The 16232-nt window shown below is 40.8% G+C and overlaps 2 protein-coding genes across 2 annotated transcripts; both read left to right on the top strand.

Moving 5' to 3' along the window:
• The first annotated feature begins 419 nt into the window (after positions 1 to 419).
• Positions 420 to 5920, top strand: isg20 (interferon stimulated exonuclease gene). The gene is made up of 4 exons (XM_030054626.1): positions 420 to 552; positions 1346 to 2053; positions 3759 to 3959; positions 4902 to 5920. Exons 2-4 carry the CDS (start codon positions 1376 to 1378, stop codon positions 5100 to 5102), a joined length of 1080 nt encoding a protein of 359 aa, XP_029910486.1. The 5' UTR covers positions 420 to 552; positions 1346 to 1375; the 3' UTR covers positions 5103 to 5920.
• A 3919-nt stretch (positions 5921 to 9839) lies between these two features.
• On the top strand, positions 9840 to 16162 carry rlbp1b (retinaldehyde binding protein 1b). The gene is made up of 8 exons (XM_030053996.1): positions 9840 to 9885; positions 10816 to 10859; positions 11803 to 11931; positions 12199 to 12403; positions 13242 to 13420; positions 13941 to 14099; positions 14247 to 14357; positions 15317 to 16162. The coding sequence occupies exons 2-8, from the start codon at positions 10848 to 10850 to the stop codon at positions 15443 to 15445; spliced, it is 924 nt and encodes a 307-aa protein (XP_029909856.1). The 5' UTR covers positions 9840 to 9885; positions 10816 to 10847; the 3' UTR covers positions 15446 to 16162.
• Positions 16163 to 16232: the final 70 nt, after the last annotated feature.

The following is a 16232-nucleotide window of genomic DNA, read 5'->3' as shown; positions in this document are numbered from 1 at the left end:
ACTTTTCAGTCAATATTAGGTGTTGGTAGCTGTTGCATATACCCCAAGGGGTTTTTCTTTACTTCTGTTACGGTACTACAGTGATGCAACGGGTGCAAGGTACAGCTGAGTTGGACTACTATACTATGAAAATAAAGTGTTTCTGTGAGTGGGGCTTGAGTCCCACACTTGTCTTTGCTGCATATCAAATTATTCTACTTTCGCCCCGATATAGTGGTTTAACTAAGTAAACGCGATTTCGCTAAATCTATCATCAGTTTCTGTTTTCGTTGGTGGTAGTTCTGCAGTGATTCACGTGTTTATCACTTGAACTTGTGAAACAGTCGTCAGTCATGGGCTGATTGTTCGCCAAGCCGCTAGGTGGCAGCCTCGCCTCGTCGCTATTTAGCCTTATACCACTTCCTGCCAAACTTCAAACGAGGAAGAGAATGAGCCAATCAGGAGGGAGAGCAGGGAACTTGTCGAGGCATGTTCAGCCTTTCCACGTGCTACCTGAAAAGCTATTGTACAACGTATTCAACCTCTCTCTGCCCTGTGGTCAATAGATAACATGTGAGTATACCTTTATTTGCTGGTCACATGCGATATTATTGTTTCAGCGTTATAAAGCGTTGCTGTAGTGTGTTGTTTGTGCTGCCTGAAGCGGTAATGTCGGAGTCGTTAAAACACTTAATGCAAGCCTTCTCGGTTCTTCCGTTGTTAACATGTAGAACTATAACGTTAATTGATGTCCACGCGCGGTATTATAGTGTAACAAGTCTTGTTACATGGTTGCAGTGTGTTTGACGTGGCTGTCGTCCGCGAGCACAGCGTCAACAGAGGACCTCGATTCACATGTCTGAGCTGTCGGGAGGGTACACACCAGGGCCGAAAGATGAAAAAATCATATTGCAAATAACTGTGATTAATTGTGGTTTATTACAACAATAAAGAGGAGATACTGTTTAAACGCTCCTTGTTTCAATGGAAGACTTGGTTCGACTCGGTTTAAATTGACTTTTTAAGCCTAGCGATTTCGAAAAACAAGGTACTGATGATTTACCAGGTGTTTTCTATTGGCCAATAAGCAAAGTGACATCATACGGCTGTTTTTTTCTCCCCAATGTTTTTAGTCTTTTAGTTTTACTTTCATGGCTAATTTTGACATGTCAAGTAAGGCCTCTCTGGCTTTTCACTCACCTGGCCCCTATCGTGTTTCTGTGTAGTCAGCCCTTTCAGTTTGTTAAATGAAACAGGTGGAAAAATAATACGCATTCACACTTAGCTAATATTTTATAAGCCGTAGTTTACAGCTATTCATGTTCCTTAATGATTGACTATGGCAGTACTGTCGTTTTTATTTCAGAAATGAATCCATGGTCAAATAAATGGACTGATGATGGCAGAAGCCTCACATCGAGCTAAAGCCTCCTCAGGGGGGCTCCTCAGCAATTACAGATATCTGTGCCGAAAAGCCATGATGCTTCATGCTGTGGAGAATGCAAAAACCCGGAAAAAATGCCAGCGGATGAACAGAATCGCCAGCTTCAAGAGGAAAAGAACAGACAGCCACAAAGAAACACTGGACACAAATAAAATAGTCAAAAAGACGCAACCATGCTCTAGTCATGTGGGACAAGAAAGTCAGAGCACTCTGGACTCAAGAGACACACACGCAGATGTGTCTCAGACTGGACAGCAGGTGTGTGATTTACAGACCTCTGTGTCCCGGCAGCCCAAAGGAGCCGATCTCCAGAGGCGAGCTGCACCTCTGGTAGAGAGTTGGGACGTGGACAGCGGCTTCTCCTCGGAGACGAGCCCCCCGGCTAGTGGGCGTAGTTCACCTTGCCTCTTCACTTCTGTGGTGGCCATGGACTGTGAGATGGTAGGCACGGGGGCTGGCGGATGTTGTAGTGAGTTGGCCCGCTGTAGCATACTGGACTATCATGGCAACATCGTTTATGATAAATACATCCGTCCCTGCCAGCCTGTCACAGACTTCAGGACTCGCTGGAGTGGCATCCGGAGGCATCACCTTCTTAACGCTACGCCCTTTGTTGAGGCCAGGGAAGAGGTGAGGCCTGTCCCGTAGCAGGGGTGTAAATCACAAGTTTCATCACAACATGACATATTGATTCTTTGGACAATGACGCAATATTGATCAATCACAAAGTCAGCTATAATGCAGTTTTGATTAGATTCAGTTCATGTCCCTATGATCAATATGAGATGCTATCATTATACCCATTTAACGCAGTCGGTGACATTATGAAGCCATGTGTCTGTTTTAGGTGCTGTTTTAGGTTTTGGCTGCTGGCCACGACTGCCATTATCTACCTGGCATTAGCATTATTTGAAAGTTCAAGAAGGAGGTGTGATTGGTCGGAAGTAGTGGCACAGACGTGCCATGAGAAATTTAAAAAAAAAAGGTGCATCTCTAAGATAAGGATATGGATTCATATTTTCACACAGTATTGATTATGTGGGATCATTGATAAATTAATCAATGTATCTTTCCGGATTGATGGATCTTTACACCCCTATCCTGTAGCAATATTGGATGGGTTTTTAATTCTCTACCCATCTCTTCTCACACTATATGCATTTGTAAAAGCTATGTTGAATACACAAATACACAGTGATTACATCTGTTGTAGCTAATTCATCAGTAACACTTTACAATAAGAGTACAACAATTAACGACAGTTAATGCTGTAATGGTTAATTAACTGTTAGTTAATGATTATTATGGCATTTACTAATGTTAATATTCACAATAACCCCTAAATAACATATAAATTAATACTTTAGCATGAACAGCATTAGTACATGATTCTTAGACACATTAGTTAACGGTTAGTTAACTGTTACTTGATGTTTATTACGGCATTAACTAACGTTAATTGTTGTACTCTTATTGTAAAGTGTTACCAATTCGTCCATGCTGGAATGGGCAGACACACACGTTGCAGACTTTATTCAAAGCATGTCTGAAATTGTATATTCTGCAGATAAATGTATCTGAATGTCACATCAGTCACACTAGTTCCTGTCGCTGCAGTCAGCACTGTGGCAACATAAAAAGTTAATTCACAGCAGCTCACCATGTCACTGAAAGTCTGCAGCTTCACCATATTTTAAGGTTGGAGATCAGAGTCTAAGTAATCCAACAAGAGCCTTGAGAGAGTGATCTGAATTCTTCATTTCCATCCCAAAAATTTATTTTTTCTTTAAAGTTTTGTACAAGCGTTGCACCATGAACCCAGAAGCAGGACTGACTGTGTGTTTGTTAACAAATGGACTTGACTCCAAATGCACTCTTAACATCCTCTAGTGGTCAGAAATTGCTTTGTGTCGCTTTAAATTAACAAGGCATTTTCTCACTCAAGTGAAAAACAAACAAACAAACAAACAAAAAAAAAAACCGAAAAAGTATGATCAGCTAAGGTGTGGTGCATTCCTAATAGGAAGAGACACCACATGCAGGTACAGGCTAAATACACAGTGAGTTAGTTTTGTGCAATTTTGGCTATGTTTGAGGTATTAGCTGTGCTGAGTCTACATAAATGTTAAACCAGCTACTGAAATAAATGATTTCCCTGTATGTGCTTCGCCTTTTTGAGTGTCTTGCTGCACAGGGCTACATTTAAAATGAGGGTGATTTTAAATTGGCAGACAAACGGCAAGAGATTTTTCACCAGTCATCCTTCAAACTGTTTACGATGAATGCCATACATATTTTATGACGCTAGTACATCTCCATTTCTCCTCTTCTCTAGATCCTGAGTATATTAGAGGGCAAGGTGGTGGTGGGCCACTCTGTCTACAATGACTTCAAGGCCTTGGACATGTTTCATCCAGGTCACATGGTAAGGGATACCAGCACTATGCGTCACCTCAGCCGATTGGCTGGCTTCCCCCGTGGACGCTGCCTTTCCCTCAAGATTTTGGCCAGTAAGCTCCTGGATCGGAGGATTCAGGTGAGGCTGCATGAGAGACCTTCATCACAGTTGTTTGCATCTTTGTAACTTTCAGGCATAATTAAATGTGTGTAAATTTTATTTGTATGAGGACAATAGAAATTGTAGAGGAGGAGGAGTCACCAGTTCATCCACCAATGGTAACCTCAGGAGACCAGAATTAAATGCACCCACAAAACGTTGCATTTTCAGTGAGGTGTGCAGCTGTATGCCCAGCTATGACTGAACGTAAAAAGTTATAGTCATAAAAATCCTGGAATAGTCATGGAATTTCTAAATGTGCTTCAAGATTCAAGAAGTGCAGGTTGCTCTGAGACATATTGTATTTGTCTTAAGATTTCATACCCTAGTTGCTTTATTTATAATGCTTGTAAATAAAATTCTGAGAACACCTACTGCAAAAGGAGACCAGCTGAGTAGTAAATTCTTTTACTTGCAAGGAGTGAGTAGCTTACCACATTGGGCAGCGACCTCTCACTGAGGAACGTTTTCACATGTCAGCAGTTATCTATTCTATTCTAACAGGAAATGAATCCTTATATGGTAATCTGCAACAGTTTAGCTACAACACATATTACACTCTCACTTGGGTGAAAAGTGGAAAACTACTGTCTGCACTCTTTCATGCAGTGTCATGGAAATAATGGTAATATAGTGCAGTTTTTATAACAATGCTGCAGAAATATAGTCATGAGAATTTCGTATGTAGTTATGGAAAAGTTGGTATAGAAATTGATTTGCATTTTTTTTTTTTAGTCATTCTGAAATGTAGGACAGCACTTTCTAGTGTGGCAATAAAATTGATTATAGGAAAAGGGTCTAGCCCTTGAGTTTTCTCTGTCATGTTTTCACATAACTAAAGTATACTTATTGATTTATAGCATGGTTATAGTACCTGGTTGTTGCTCATCATGACAGCCATGCCCTGTTTTGCCTGTCCAGGCTGGGAGGAGAGGCCACTGTTCGGTGCAGGATGCCCAAGCTGCTCTGGACCTCTACAAGTTGGTGGAGGGCGAGTGGGAGCGGGAGCTGGAGGAGGAGTTGAGGGGAAAAGATTCAGCACCAGAGCCCCACTTTGCCTCCTCTAGACACTACATGCAGGACGAGTACTGGCCAGATGACCTCTCAGCGGACAGCCAGTGAGAGGAAGGCAGGGCATGGAACACCAGCAGCGTAGTCTGCACTCATGAACTATTTAGCCCACTTAACATGAAAACACTCAAAAGTAAAAAAAGTAAAAAGTAAATCAGTGGAAGATAAATAAGGGTTCAGATTATGTGATGATCATTCACCAGAGCAGATAGCAGTGAATAATACACATTTTGACTACATGTCACATGACTTTATAACTGAAGAGGGAATGAGAAAAAAAAAATCTTCTGTAAAACAGAATGCCTGACCTCCTTGTCTTGTATGAGATAGCTCTTAGGAAGATAACGTTACCTATAACTTATTGCTGCAGATTTAAACATGTGAAATGTGTTTGAAGTTCCTCAGTAATTTTTTTCTCCATATTAACCAGATATTTTCCAGTGTGGGTGTTTACAAGCAGTTAGCAAACCATGCTGGTACAGACTTGGTTTTGTTCAGTGTGAGAAATTTCAGCAAATTGGTGCTTATAGTTGTGGATTTTAACAACAGACACACAAGGTTTCATGTGATTTTTATCTCTTACTGTGAAGTGACTTTCTGTACCAAGAAACAGATAATGTGTCTTATTCTTGTTATTATCATAAGACTTGGAGTTCATTTCCTCAACAATATGCACTCTAAGGGTTAAGTTATCAATTATTTAAAGGTTTGGCCTAGGGCAGGAATCTGTTCTCAAGTGTTAAATATATTAAATATGCTAGACTACTTTGGTGGTTGTGTTCACTTGTAATAGTGGGATTTTACCACTAATTGTATGCTGCTCTTAAATACCTATAATAATAAAATAGCAACATGCTGAAGTGATATTATGTCTGTTGTGTTTATTTGATTTATTTATGAATGAACGTAACAGTAACTGAAGGAATGTAATAACTGAATATTTCTTTGACACAGACATGTTTTATCATTATTTAAATATGAGAGGTTGCACTTCATTCTACTCTTGGTTATTTGGTGTAAGTATATTTTAGGGTACATTTACCCTGCGGACTGAGGACCTCTACTGAACTATGTTACAGTACGGTTTTGGTACTGGCACTTGAGTGTTTACTTTTTGTGAGACATAATACCTATTAATCTTCACTCGACTACATTTACCTGCCCACTTACCTAACAGATTACTATAGTAAATATGTGTTTTTGGCACCATACTGTAGAATTTATGATGTTCTGTGTGGGTTTCCTATTGTCCAAAGGCATGTAGGTCAGTTGAATTGGAGACTATAAATTTCCCCCAGGTGTGAATATGTGTGCTCGCTCTGTGATGGACTGACATATTCAAAGTGCTTCCCCTCCCTCCACCCTGTGCATGGGGGCCTGGGATAGGTTCCAGGCCCCCATGGCCCTGGTTAGGAAAGAAGTAGCTATGAAAAATGGATGAATGGATATCGTATTTTAATGGGGTTTGTCTTGTATGATATTGTAGTATCCTACCGTATCATATTGTATTATATGTCATGACCTTCTCATGGTCTTTAAACATTAGTTCAAAGGTCCTGCTAATACAGGGAAACATGTCAAGAGTGACGTCATCGATTACTACAAAATCCTCTAGTTTGAGCCCAGTGTTGGATCAGCAGCAGCAGCATTAACAAATGAAACAGCAGTTCTGTTGGGATTGGGAAACTTTCGAGGGATCATCCGGGCCAGGGGTCATTCACAGCCACTAGCTCATTGTTAAAGGGCCAGCATGTGAAATCATCTAATGGCAGGTGACTATGGGTCTGTTTCCAATTCACTGGAAAATCTGCTACATTAACCTAGTAATCTCAATTTATTTTAAGCAGTCTAACATGACATAGGGATAGGACTTTTACGTGCCTAAAAGTTGGCACGCACCCATCCTTGTATTACATTCCTTCCATGTGAGTCAGTGAGCTAAAATGCTGTAATTGTTTGGTCTCATATTAGCTGTTTGCGGAGGAGAACTTCATTGTGGCATTATATTCTCATGCTTTCTATAACAATTACATATGCCGGACATGGAGATGTACAGGTTTTGTACTTCTCAGGCTCTCACCTTGAACCTTGACTTCCTTCTTTCTAAACACGAGTGCGCACACACACACACACGCACGCACCACTCTAAAGCTGTAAGTTGGCCCATTGGCTCAGGCCATAAGGAGTACAAAGCCTGGCATTGTTTGTTCAATCCAGCTAATTTTGTTCTCTAGACCGTTTCGTTGAGAAGATCAGGCCTGATTTATCAGATTAGAGGTTGGCGTCCTGCTCCCCTTATGGTTGCGTCAGGAAGAAAACGTGTGTCGATGACATTAGAGCTACTACAGTCTTATAGAGCAAAATGGCTGACTGCCAAACACCCACCATACAAAATAGGAGCTAGTGATGAGTCCATAGACTGTTTCCTCACTTCATTAAGTCACTAAAGGTTTCATCTGACTCCCTGATGATAAAAGATAATAATATGAAATCCAACATCTGGGAAAAACGCTTATTTGGGAATGAATATTGCTAGGGTTGCTCTTAAATCATCAGAATCATATCACTTTATTATCCTTTACAATAAATGTACAACAAGTGGCACAAGTGCAGAGACATTTTGAGAACCTAAATAAAATACAACAGCCTTGTTTTTAACATGATGACCATGTATGTTTTGTTTGTTTGTTTGTTTGTTTGTTTTTTAGCTTTATCTTGGTGTTGAGAAGGTTTTATAAACTCAAAGGAATTTATGGGTTTAGAATATTTTCAGCCCTTACAGGAATCCTGCGATGTCAACCGAAGCTAAAACAAGAAAATCACCAACACTGGTTATAATTACACCTGACAGCAACAATATATGAATTCAGTACCCGACTACTGTGATCATAGTTTCCTATTTGCCCCTCAACAGTTCCTTGCTAATTTGTTCTCTCACTACACTGGTGTCGCAAGTGCTTGAGATTAATTTCCAGGTTTTTTTCTCAATCTAATTCAGTTGTGATTCTGAGTACGTGTCCTATGTAAGTGCATGCAGCACTTCTAACATTATATAAACACACCTTTTGTTGTAATCTTTACATTACTCACAGTTCTTAATGCTCAGAGTTGTACATACATTAACTCACATGCACATGCTCCATAGTCCAACCAACCAGACGAGGGGCATGTGCAAAGGGTTGTTACACTCTGTGTGCTGAGATGTAAATTGTATTTGAGAGCTAATCAGATCATGGGGAGTTGTGGATAATTTGAGGTCCATGTTTACTGATATGAATGGACCTAAGTCCAAATCCAAATCCTCATAGTGGCAGCGCTGGTCTAGTGTATGTGTGTGTAGTTGGAGTGATGGAAGGGGCAGGGGCAGGGGTGTGTTTGTTTGTTTGTTTATGCAGCATGCAGGCCAAAAAATAAAAAGAAAATTTTGAGGATTTAAGCAGTAGTGGCAGAACACAAAGTCTAAGAGCCCTTTTTTACTACAGAAAAGCATGTTTTACAAGCTGCTAATAGCCTGCTGCTATTACTTTTTTCTTCTTGTTAAGTTGCATTTGTTTTTTTTGTTTGTTTTTTTTTTGTTTATTTTTTTCAGTGTAAGATGTGCTTGAGCTTGAAAATTCATGGAACCTGTGCCAAGTCTCCACACCAAACTGCACAGGGGGTCCGTGGACAGAACCTTGACACCGTTCACAAGCTGTCAATTCATGCAAAAATTGTTATATATAAGTGTGGGCCCTCCAGTGCCAGTGCCCTGCAGCTGGTGTGGTGCATGTTGGGAGAATGAAAATGGTGGGAGAATGGGTTAATACATTTTGGTCTGAGGGCGGCACTAGAAGAAAGATCATAATGTCACAAAAACAGGGTTTGTCCTCTGAGGAGCATGAATGTGCCCATGAAATGTCATGCTAATCTGCCCAATAGATTGTGAGATATCAAATTAGACATTTTTTCACCTAGTGCTTGTGGGCAAAGGTGTTGGTGGAAGCAGGAGTACACTTAGCAATCCATTCATTACATTTAGAAATATGTTGTGCACAAGTTAGGTGTTTGATCCGAGGGTAGCACTAGAGGAAAGGCCATATAAAGACAAATCTTCCTTTGGGCAGTGTTAATGCACTCATTAAACACACTGGCAATCCACACATTACATTTCATGATGTCTTGTGTGCAAAGTTGACATTTTGGTCTGAATGTGGTGCTAGAGTGCCTCGAGAAAATATTAGTATTATCATTATTATTATTAGCCCAGTATTTGTTGACTTCTCCAGATGGTGCTGGAGATGGGACCTGCAGAACCAGACTGATTGTTGATGTGTGTAAAACAGTCGATCTGAATGCAGGCTCCACTCCTCTCTGTTCACGTTGCAGAACAGAGAGTGAGAACCAGCAGTTACAATAGCCACGTTTCACTCGGTCCAAGTCGCCTTGGAATGCAATCACACACACACACACACACACACACACACACACACACACACACACACACACACACACACACACACACACACACCCCTCGTTAATACATTCTGTCACTCTCCATCCCCTCTTAAATCACCTCTTACCTAAAAGCCTAAAAGTGCATACCCAACATTACATCATCCAATATGCATCCAGACCCTGCCCATTTCACAGCATCACTTCAACCATTGGCTCAGCATAACCATTTTTTTGCCTCCTCTCCCCTCTTGCACTTTTATGCTGATTGTTGGAAAAGAAATCTGCTGGGCGTAATCTGGTGTGACGCCACTAATCCCAACGCTACAAATCATAGGTCCCCTCCAGCCTGCTTCACACAGACCCCTGTGACTCCCGGCAGCAAGCTCCACTTCCTCCCCAGGTAAGCCTCGACCTCCTCTGTTGATGCTGGGTCACCACCCCTAACTCACACCTCTTCTGCCTTGGATGCTTTACAGTTTTATGTTCAGCACATTGTGCTTTGGCTGTCTTCGATGCACCTGTAGAGTTTAGCTGCTGTTGATGGATCAGTGCTTTTGACCAGGGGGTAATAAAGTTGCATTGTGTTGTTCAGTGGCATGAAAAAAGCATAATCAATGGTCCACTATGTTAATGATAATTTGCTTCTGTATTTCTAGCATTTGGATGAAGACTATGTTTTGGCAGTTTCTTGTTCACTGGGTTCATCGTGGTACTAACACTGCTAAGGTTATGGGCTGGTTTCCCACTGGGACCACCCGTCCCTAAAAATTCATGAACTCACAATGTTTAAGCCTCTGCTAAGTGCTACAACCTGTGTTATATGCAATATGTAAATGCAAATGCAATAACCTGTTGTCTAGCAGTGGCCTGAGAAATTATAACAGCTGGAAGCAAAGCTATTGTATTTTACTGTCTCCTGAGTCCTAACTGCAGAAGTCTCTTTCTGATGCAGTATTTTTGAGGGCTGATTATCTTAGAGTATTTGTTTATGTTTGATGGCCATGAACTGGGGTTGGCTCATTATATAATTTAGTCTGTATTTTATTGATCCTGCATATATACCGAACTTGTGATTAGGACACAAAGAGATCACATCGTGGGAGGGAGGGTGACACTGTTGCTTATAAGAGCAAAAGACAGAGAGCTAGAATCCCCCAAAAAACATCTAGCAATGGGAAAATCCTCAGCACAGCACATGCAAATCACCCTGCCATAGGAAGAAGAGCAGACTGGAGGGGGACTCATATACTACAGTAGGAGAATTGTTTCTTTCTGTGAGCCAAACTGGGCTTAATCAGAATCATCAAATACATCTCTTTTTTCTCTCCAGAGTGTACTAAGCAGACGTTAGGACCAGAAGCCATGGCTGTTGTTGTAAGTACATGGTTTTTTAATATTTGTTTCACAAGGATTATTCAAAACTGATATGATTGTGTAATACCCCTCACAAAAAAGCCTCCAGGACAAGTATCTGTTCAAATTCCTGAAACATGGACTACAGCCTCTCAACATTTCTTAACACCAAAGCCCATTGTTAATGCCGGGATGCCGTCAGCAGCTTGCCTTAGCTGCTAATCTCTGATCCCCGCTCCAGGTTTACTTGTAGTTTTTTTTTTCTTTTTCACCATGTATTTACAGGCTTTACAGGACTCATATGAGGGAGATTAACCTGCAAACACTAAGGCCTATTGATTATGGCACCACAACTCACCGGAGGATTATCATTTTGATTCACGTGGATTAGACCTGTTTTAAACCTCACACACCAGTTGGTTAGCCGCCGCCAAGTCTTGTGAGAGAACTTATTCTTTCTGACTTGCAGCGAGTGTAACAGTAGAAAAAGATTAAATTCCTAGATCACCAGCATTTCAAGCCAACAGCAGTAAGGAGCATAAGGGAATGGTAGTTCTCGTAGTTCTCTATCCTGATCTTACTGCCACTGTTTTCATTATAGCTATCTAATCAGGGAAGTTTTACACCTGGGATATCAGGTAACTGAAATGAACTTATTAGCCTGTTAGAGACCCAGGACTGAAAATCGTCGTTCTAGTCTCAGTTCTAAAGCAGGAGTAAACAGTAACAGAAAACATGAATTGGAGCCTATAAAGACTCACTAACGGATTCTGCTGTATTGGGCTGGATTGTTGTATTTTTTCTGGCCCCGTCCAGTTCCTTGCCAGTAAACTAGTGTCAGCTGGATTCAGTGGAAGATCATATGAAGTAATTTTACTCCCAGTAGTAGATCTACTGGTATATATGTATATGTATGTATTATAAAAACCCTCTATCACATGATTACTTTCCCATCTCCCCTCAGAGTGGAACTTACCGTATGGTGTCAGAGGAGGAGCAAGCCCTCAGGGCCAAGCTGGAACGTCTGACTGTCAAGGACCACGGGCCAGTGTTTGGACCCTGTGCCAAGCTGCCAGACCATACCATGCAGAAGGTAGCTGGACTTGTCTCACACTGCAACTTATGCTCTGTGATCACCCGGACACCTTTCAACAACCTTCAGCTGTTAGTTCAAGATGATGTGGAATGTCTGCTCTCATAACAGCACAAAATCAGAACAAATTATGATTTTTATTTTTTATTTTTTTAATTTTTAGAACTTTATCTAATTAAGTTGTATTAAACCAAAGCTTGTGTACATACCAGTCCTACCAGTCCTCAATGCTTCAGAGCTAACTGTCTGGTCTGGCTACCCCTGCAGGCCAAGGATGAGTTGAATGAGACAGATGAGAAGCGGGTGTCGGCGGTGAAGGAGCTGCGGGGAATAATTAAGGAGAAGGCGGATGGAGGTGACGACCTGGCCAAGGGGGTGCAGGACACCTTTGGGGAGAAACCCGACGGCGTTCTTGTCCGCTTCATCCGTGCCAGGAAGTATGACGTGGTCAGAGCCTTCGATCTCATGAAGGGTGGGTCTTTAAAATGTTAATATCTTATCTATTCTGAGAAAATATGGACACACAAACCCATAACCTCAGTGTATCATATACAATATCATACAAAGCAGTTGGGAACATGTCATCCCCCACAAATATTTGCCAGTTGTGAGGTGAGCTGCATAAATTCCCCAAATTTTTGCCAAAATTGGTGCAGCAATATCTCTGAGCAATGAGGTATTGTGTGCCACAGACATACTGACAAATGAAGAAGCATCCACCGTTTATAATCCCCAAATAGTTTCTAACAGATAGAGTAGATGAAAGGTTTACAACCTATACACTTATGATAGATATAAATCTATTTTTTGGAAGTGAAATCTGGTGCACAATCTAACGCAATTCAGCAAGTATGGACCTGTGAACATCAATATTGATATTCCTGAACTCTATAAGTTTGGGTTGTTTTTTTTTTTTCATCTTGATTGATCTTAATAACTTTAATGGGATTCACTGATTCCACCAAAATTTTATTCTTAGGGTTGAAATTTTTCTGAAATAATATTTAGACCATCAACTAAAATTGTCCTTTGAAAAACAGACTGATAAAATTCTTTCAAGTTAGACAGCAGGTCCTCAAGGCACCTACTGAATGATATGGGAAACTGGGATTCAGTAGATCTTTAAATGATGACTCAATACAGAAAAGGCATAGAAGAACAATTAAATGAACAAATAAGTAAATACATTTTCACTGCAGGTTCTATAGACTGTTTTTATGTAACTGTGTGAGAATAGTCATTATGCAATGAAAGGCAAGTACCAGCCTGATCAAACTGTTAATGCCCTCTGGTCCTGTGTCTCTATCCAGGCTACGTGCGTTTCAGGAAGGATTACCCCGAGCTGTTTGAGAATCTGACCCCTGAGGCCGTGCGCAGCACCATTGAGGCCGGCTACCCCGGCATCCTGTCTAGCAGAGACAAGTACGGCCGTGTAGTGCTGCTCTTCAACATTGAGAACTGGGACTATGAAGAGATCACCTTCGATGAGGTATGTGCTGCGTAATCAAATATCCCATAATGCACAGGTGAATGTGGACCATCACTGATCTCACAAGAGGGCAAGAATTACATGACTGGAATAACATTCCTAGATATTATAACACAATAAAACAGGGGAAAGTAGCTCATTTTTCTTTTTTTTTTTAATCCGACCTTCTCATTGCTGTCAAAATAAGGAGAAATCATGGAAGTCAAACTTGTTTAGACGGACATGAGAAAGATGCAAATCTGTGAAACATAGTTAAATGTAGCCAAAGATCCATTCACTCTTAAAATATTGAAGAAAAAGAATATGTATACTCAGGGAAATCATCATCTAGGTGTAACTCCACCGGTGTGGTAAAAATACAGCGGAAATTGTAGTTTCCTAGGCTTGATGTAATTTAGCCTTGTAGTTTCCAACAAAATAATCAAAATGGGTTTATATCTGTGTTGTGTGTGTGTTGTGTGTGTGTGTGTGTGTGTGTGTGTGTGTGTGTGTGTGTGTGTGTGTGTGTGTGTTTACACAGATCCTGCGTGCCTATTGTGTGATCCTGGAGAAGCTGCTGGAGAATGAGGAGACTCAGATCAACGGGTTCTGCATCATTGAGAACTTCAAGGGCTTCACCATGCAGCAGGCCTCAGGCATCAAACCCACCGAGCTCAAGAAGATGGTGGACATGTTGCAGGTGGGAAGCACATACATTGGCTCACAAAATTACAGTAACTTGTTGATGCAGACACATTTTGCTATCTAGTTTTAATTACACAGAGTGAACTGACCATCATTGCTGGGTTGTCTCAACCCAAAATCTCTTGCTGTTTCCCCTGACCAGGATTCATTCCCTGCCCGTTTCAAAGCTGTGCACTTCATCCACCAGCCCTGGTACTTCACCACCACCTACAACGTGGTCAAACCCCTCATGAAGAGCAAGCTGCTAGAGAGAGTGAGTGGGAAACATTATTTTAGAATATTTAGATAAATATGAGAAGAACAGGGATGATACTACTAGCACCACTACTGCAACTACCACTGCAACATTAATAATAATACTACATTATCATTACTCCTTCTATTATTACTAGTCCTGCTACTTCTACTAATAATAATCTTCATCATCAGCCTCATCATCATGATTTTCCACTACTATTCCTGTTTTCATGGGAAATAACTGTGCCTGCAGTACAGCAGAATTCAACATTCTTGCGCTAATAGGATATTTCTATTAAAGCCTCTTCAATTCTTTAACGCATACAATACAATTTTGTGAGCAGATAGATTGAAATTGAGAAAATACATCTAACATTTTTGTTTCACTGAACATTACTATAATAAAATTTAAATAAATTACACACAGACTGTCATGACCCCAGGCTGCCTACGCTTTGACAATATTTATGTTGTTACGTCGTCAAGTGTTGTTAGTGGGTTGAATCTTTAAAAAAATAGGATGGGGCACATAAATTTCATCCTGTTTGATGATCTGTTTAAAAGAAGCAGCATCACATAATTCATAGCTACACTGTCATCATGGAGCAAATCAGCTGAGCTAGTATCAATTCCTGCATGTCATTATGTTACTTTATGTCAGACAGCGCAAGCTCAGAAGAGGCTTTACATTACAGTTACATTACTTCTAATTAGCAAGGAAGACTGTTAGTTTTAATACCCAAAATACCACTTATGCTCAAGAACATACCATACATGAAGAATACTGGCTTAAAACTGTATTTCAACAACTTTATCTCTGTATATATTAGAGGTATACACATGAATATATGGAGTATGCTGACCTATGAATTTGATATGTACATTCACTGATTTATATGGGATGGTCGATTGCCAAAATACACACCTCCTAAACTCCCTTTCCACCAGTGCTAATGGCTGCGCTCCTTGCTCTAGGTGTTTGTCCACGGAGACGAGCTGGACAACTACTACAAGGAGTTTGACGCTGAAATCCTTCCTTCCGAGTTCGATGGAAAAGGTTCTAAGTACGATGGCAAGGCCACAGCAGCCAAGCTGTTCGACTAAACATCCTTCCTTTGCCAACTGAGCTGGGAGCCATGATACATACAAACCCCACAGACTGTGGAGACTCAAAGTCCAATCTAGCTGTGTGGAGGAAAAAGAGTGTAGGAGAAAAAGAGTAATGTATTCAGTCATGAGTGTGTAAGATGTTGATGTTGTTTTACAGGGGTTGTGTAAAGGCTGAAGTCCTGAAAAAGCACAATTTAAGAAGAGGAATGAGCCTCACTTTCAGTCCTACATGATGTGAAGCAAGACAAACCGTTTACCCTTCAGCATCATGCTGCTGTAGATAAAACTTTCTCAGTGGTCATTTTATCCGAAGCACCTTACAGTTCCACATTTTTAATATGGGTGGGCCAAGTAGGAATGAATTCCTTCCAATGCTCCTCCAATTAAGATATGCAGAATCATGAGAATCTTTAAGATGTTTCATCAGAACAGATATCGCTTCAGATTTCCTCTGTTGTGTTAAATTGTGCTTTGTTTGGACCGAAGTTCACCCACAGCTTGCTAAAACTGTGAGACCCCAGCCTCCTCAGCTTCCACCCTCTGACCGCCCTCTTCAAGTTGTTACAATGTGGATATTCCAACAAGTGCCTCTCTCTCATGTGTTTTTTAGACTGCACTTCCATATTAATATTATGACATTTTACCCAGTGTGCTGCCATGGACCAATAAGAATGTCAATGTACAATAAACTGTATATAAATGTAAGACAAAGCCATTGCCCTTTGTATGCAAACCCACATTTCTTTTAAAATATGGGGTGGAATCTCTGTATCATGCAAAA

This window comes from Myripristis murdjan, chromosome 6, assembly GCF_902150065.1.
Source record: "Myripristis murdjan chromosome 6, fMyrMur1.1, whole genome shotgun sequence".
Lineage (NCBI taxonomy): Eukaryota > Metazoa > Chordata > Actinopteri > Holocentriformes > Holocentridae > Myripristis > Myripristis murdjan.
Note: the sequence above shows the minus strand (reverse complement) of the source record. Positions and strands in the feature narration are given on the sequence as shown.

What these genes read in the sequence shown, in the direction of transcription:
- rlbp1b (XM_030053996.1), top strand. An exon ending in AAGAGATCACCTTCGATGAG is followed by an intron (nt 13,421 to 13,940) that starts GTATGTGCTGCG and finishes GTGTTTACACAG; the next exon opens with ATCCTGCGTGCCTATTGTGT. An exon ending in AGATGGTGGACATGTTGCAG is followed by an intron (nt 14,100 to 14,246) that starts GTGGGAAGCACA and finishes TCCCCTGACCAG; the next exon opens with GATTCATTCCCTGCCCGTTT.
- isg20 (XM_030054626.1), top strand. Translation starts at nt 1,376, where the DNA reads ATGATGGCAGAAGCCTCACATCGAGCTAAAGCCTCCTCAGGGGGGCTC. An exon ending in TTGTTGAGGCCAGGGAAGAG is followed by an intron (nt 2,054 to 3,758) that starts GTGAGGCCTGTC and finishes CCTCTTCTCTAG; the next exon opens with ATCCTGAGTATATTAGAGGG. An exon ending in TCCTGGATCGGAGGATTCAG is followed by an intron (nt 3,960 to 4,901) that starts GTGAGGCTGCAT and finishes TTGCCTGTCCAG; the next exon opens with GCTGGGAGGAGAGGCCACTG.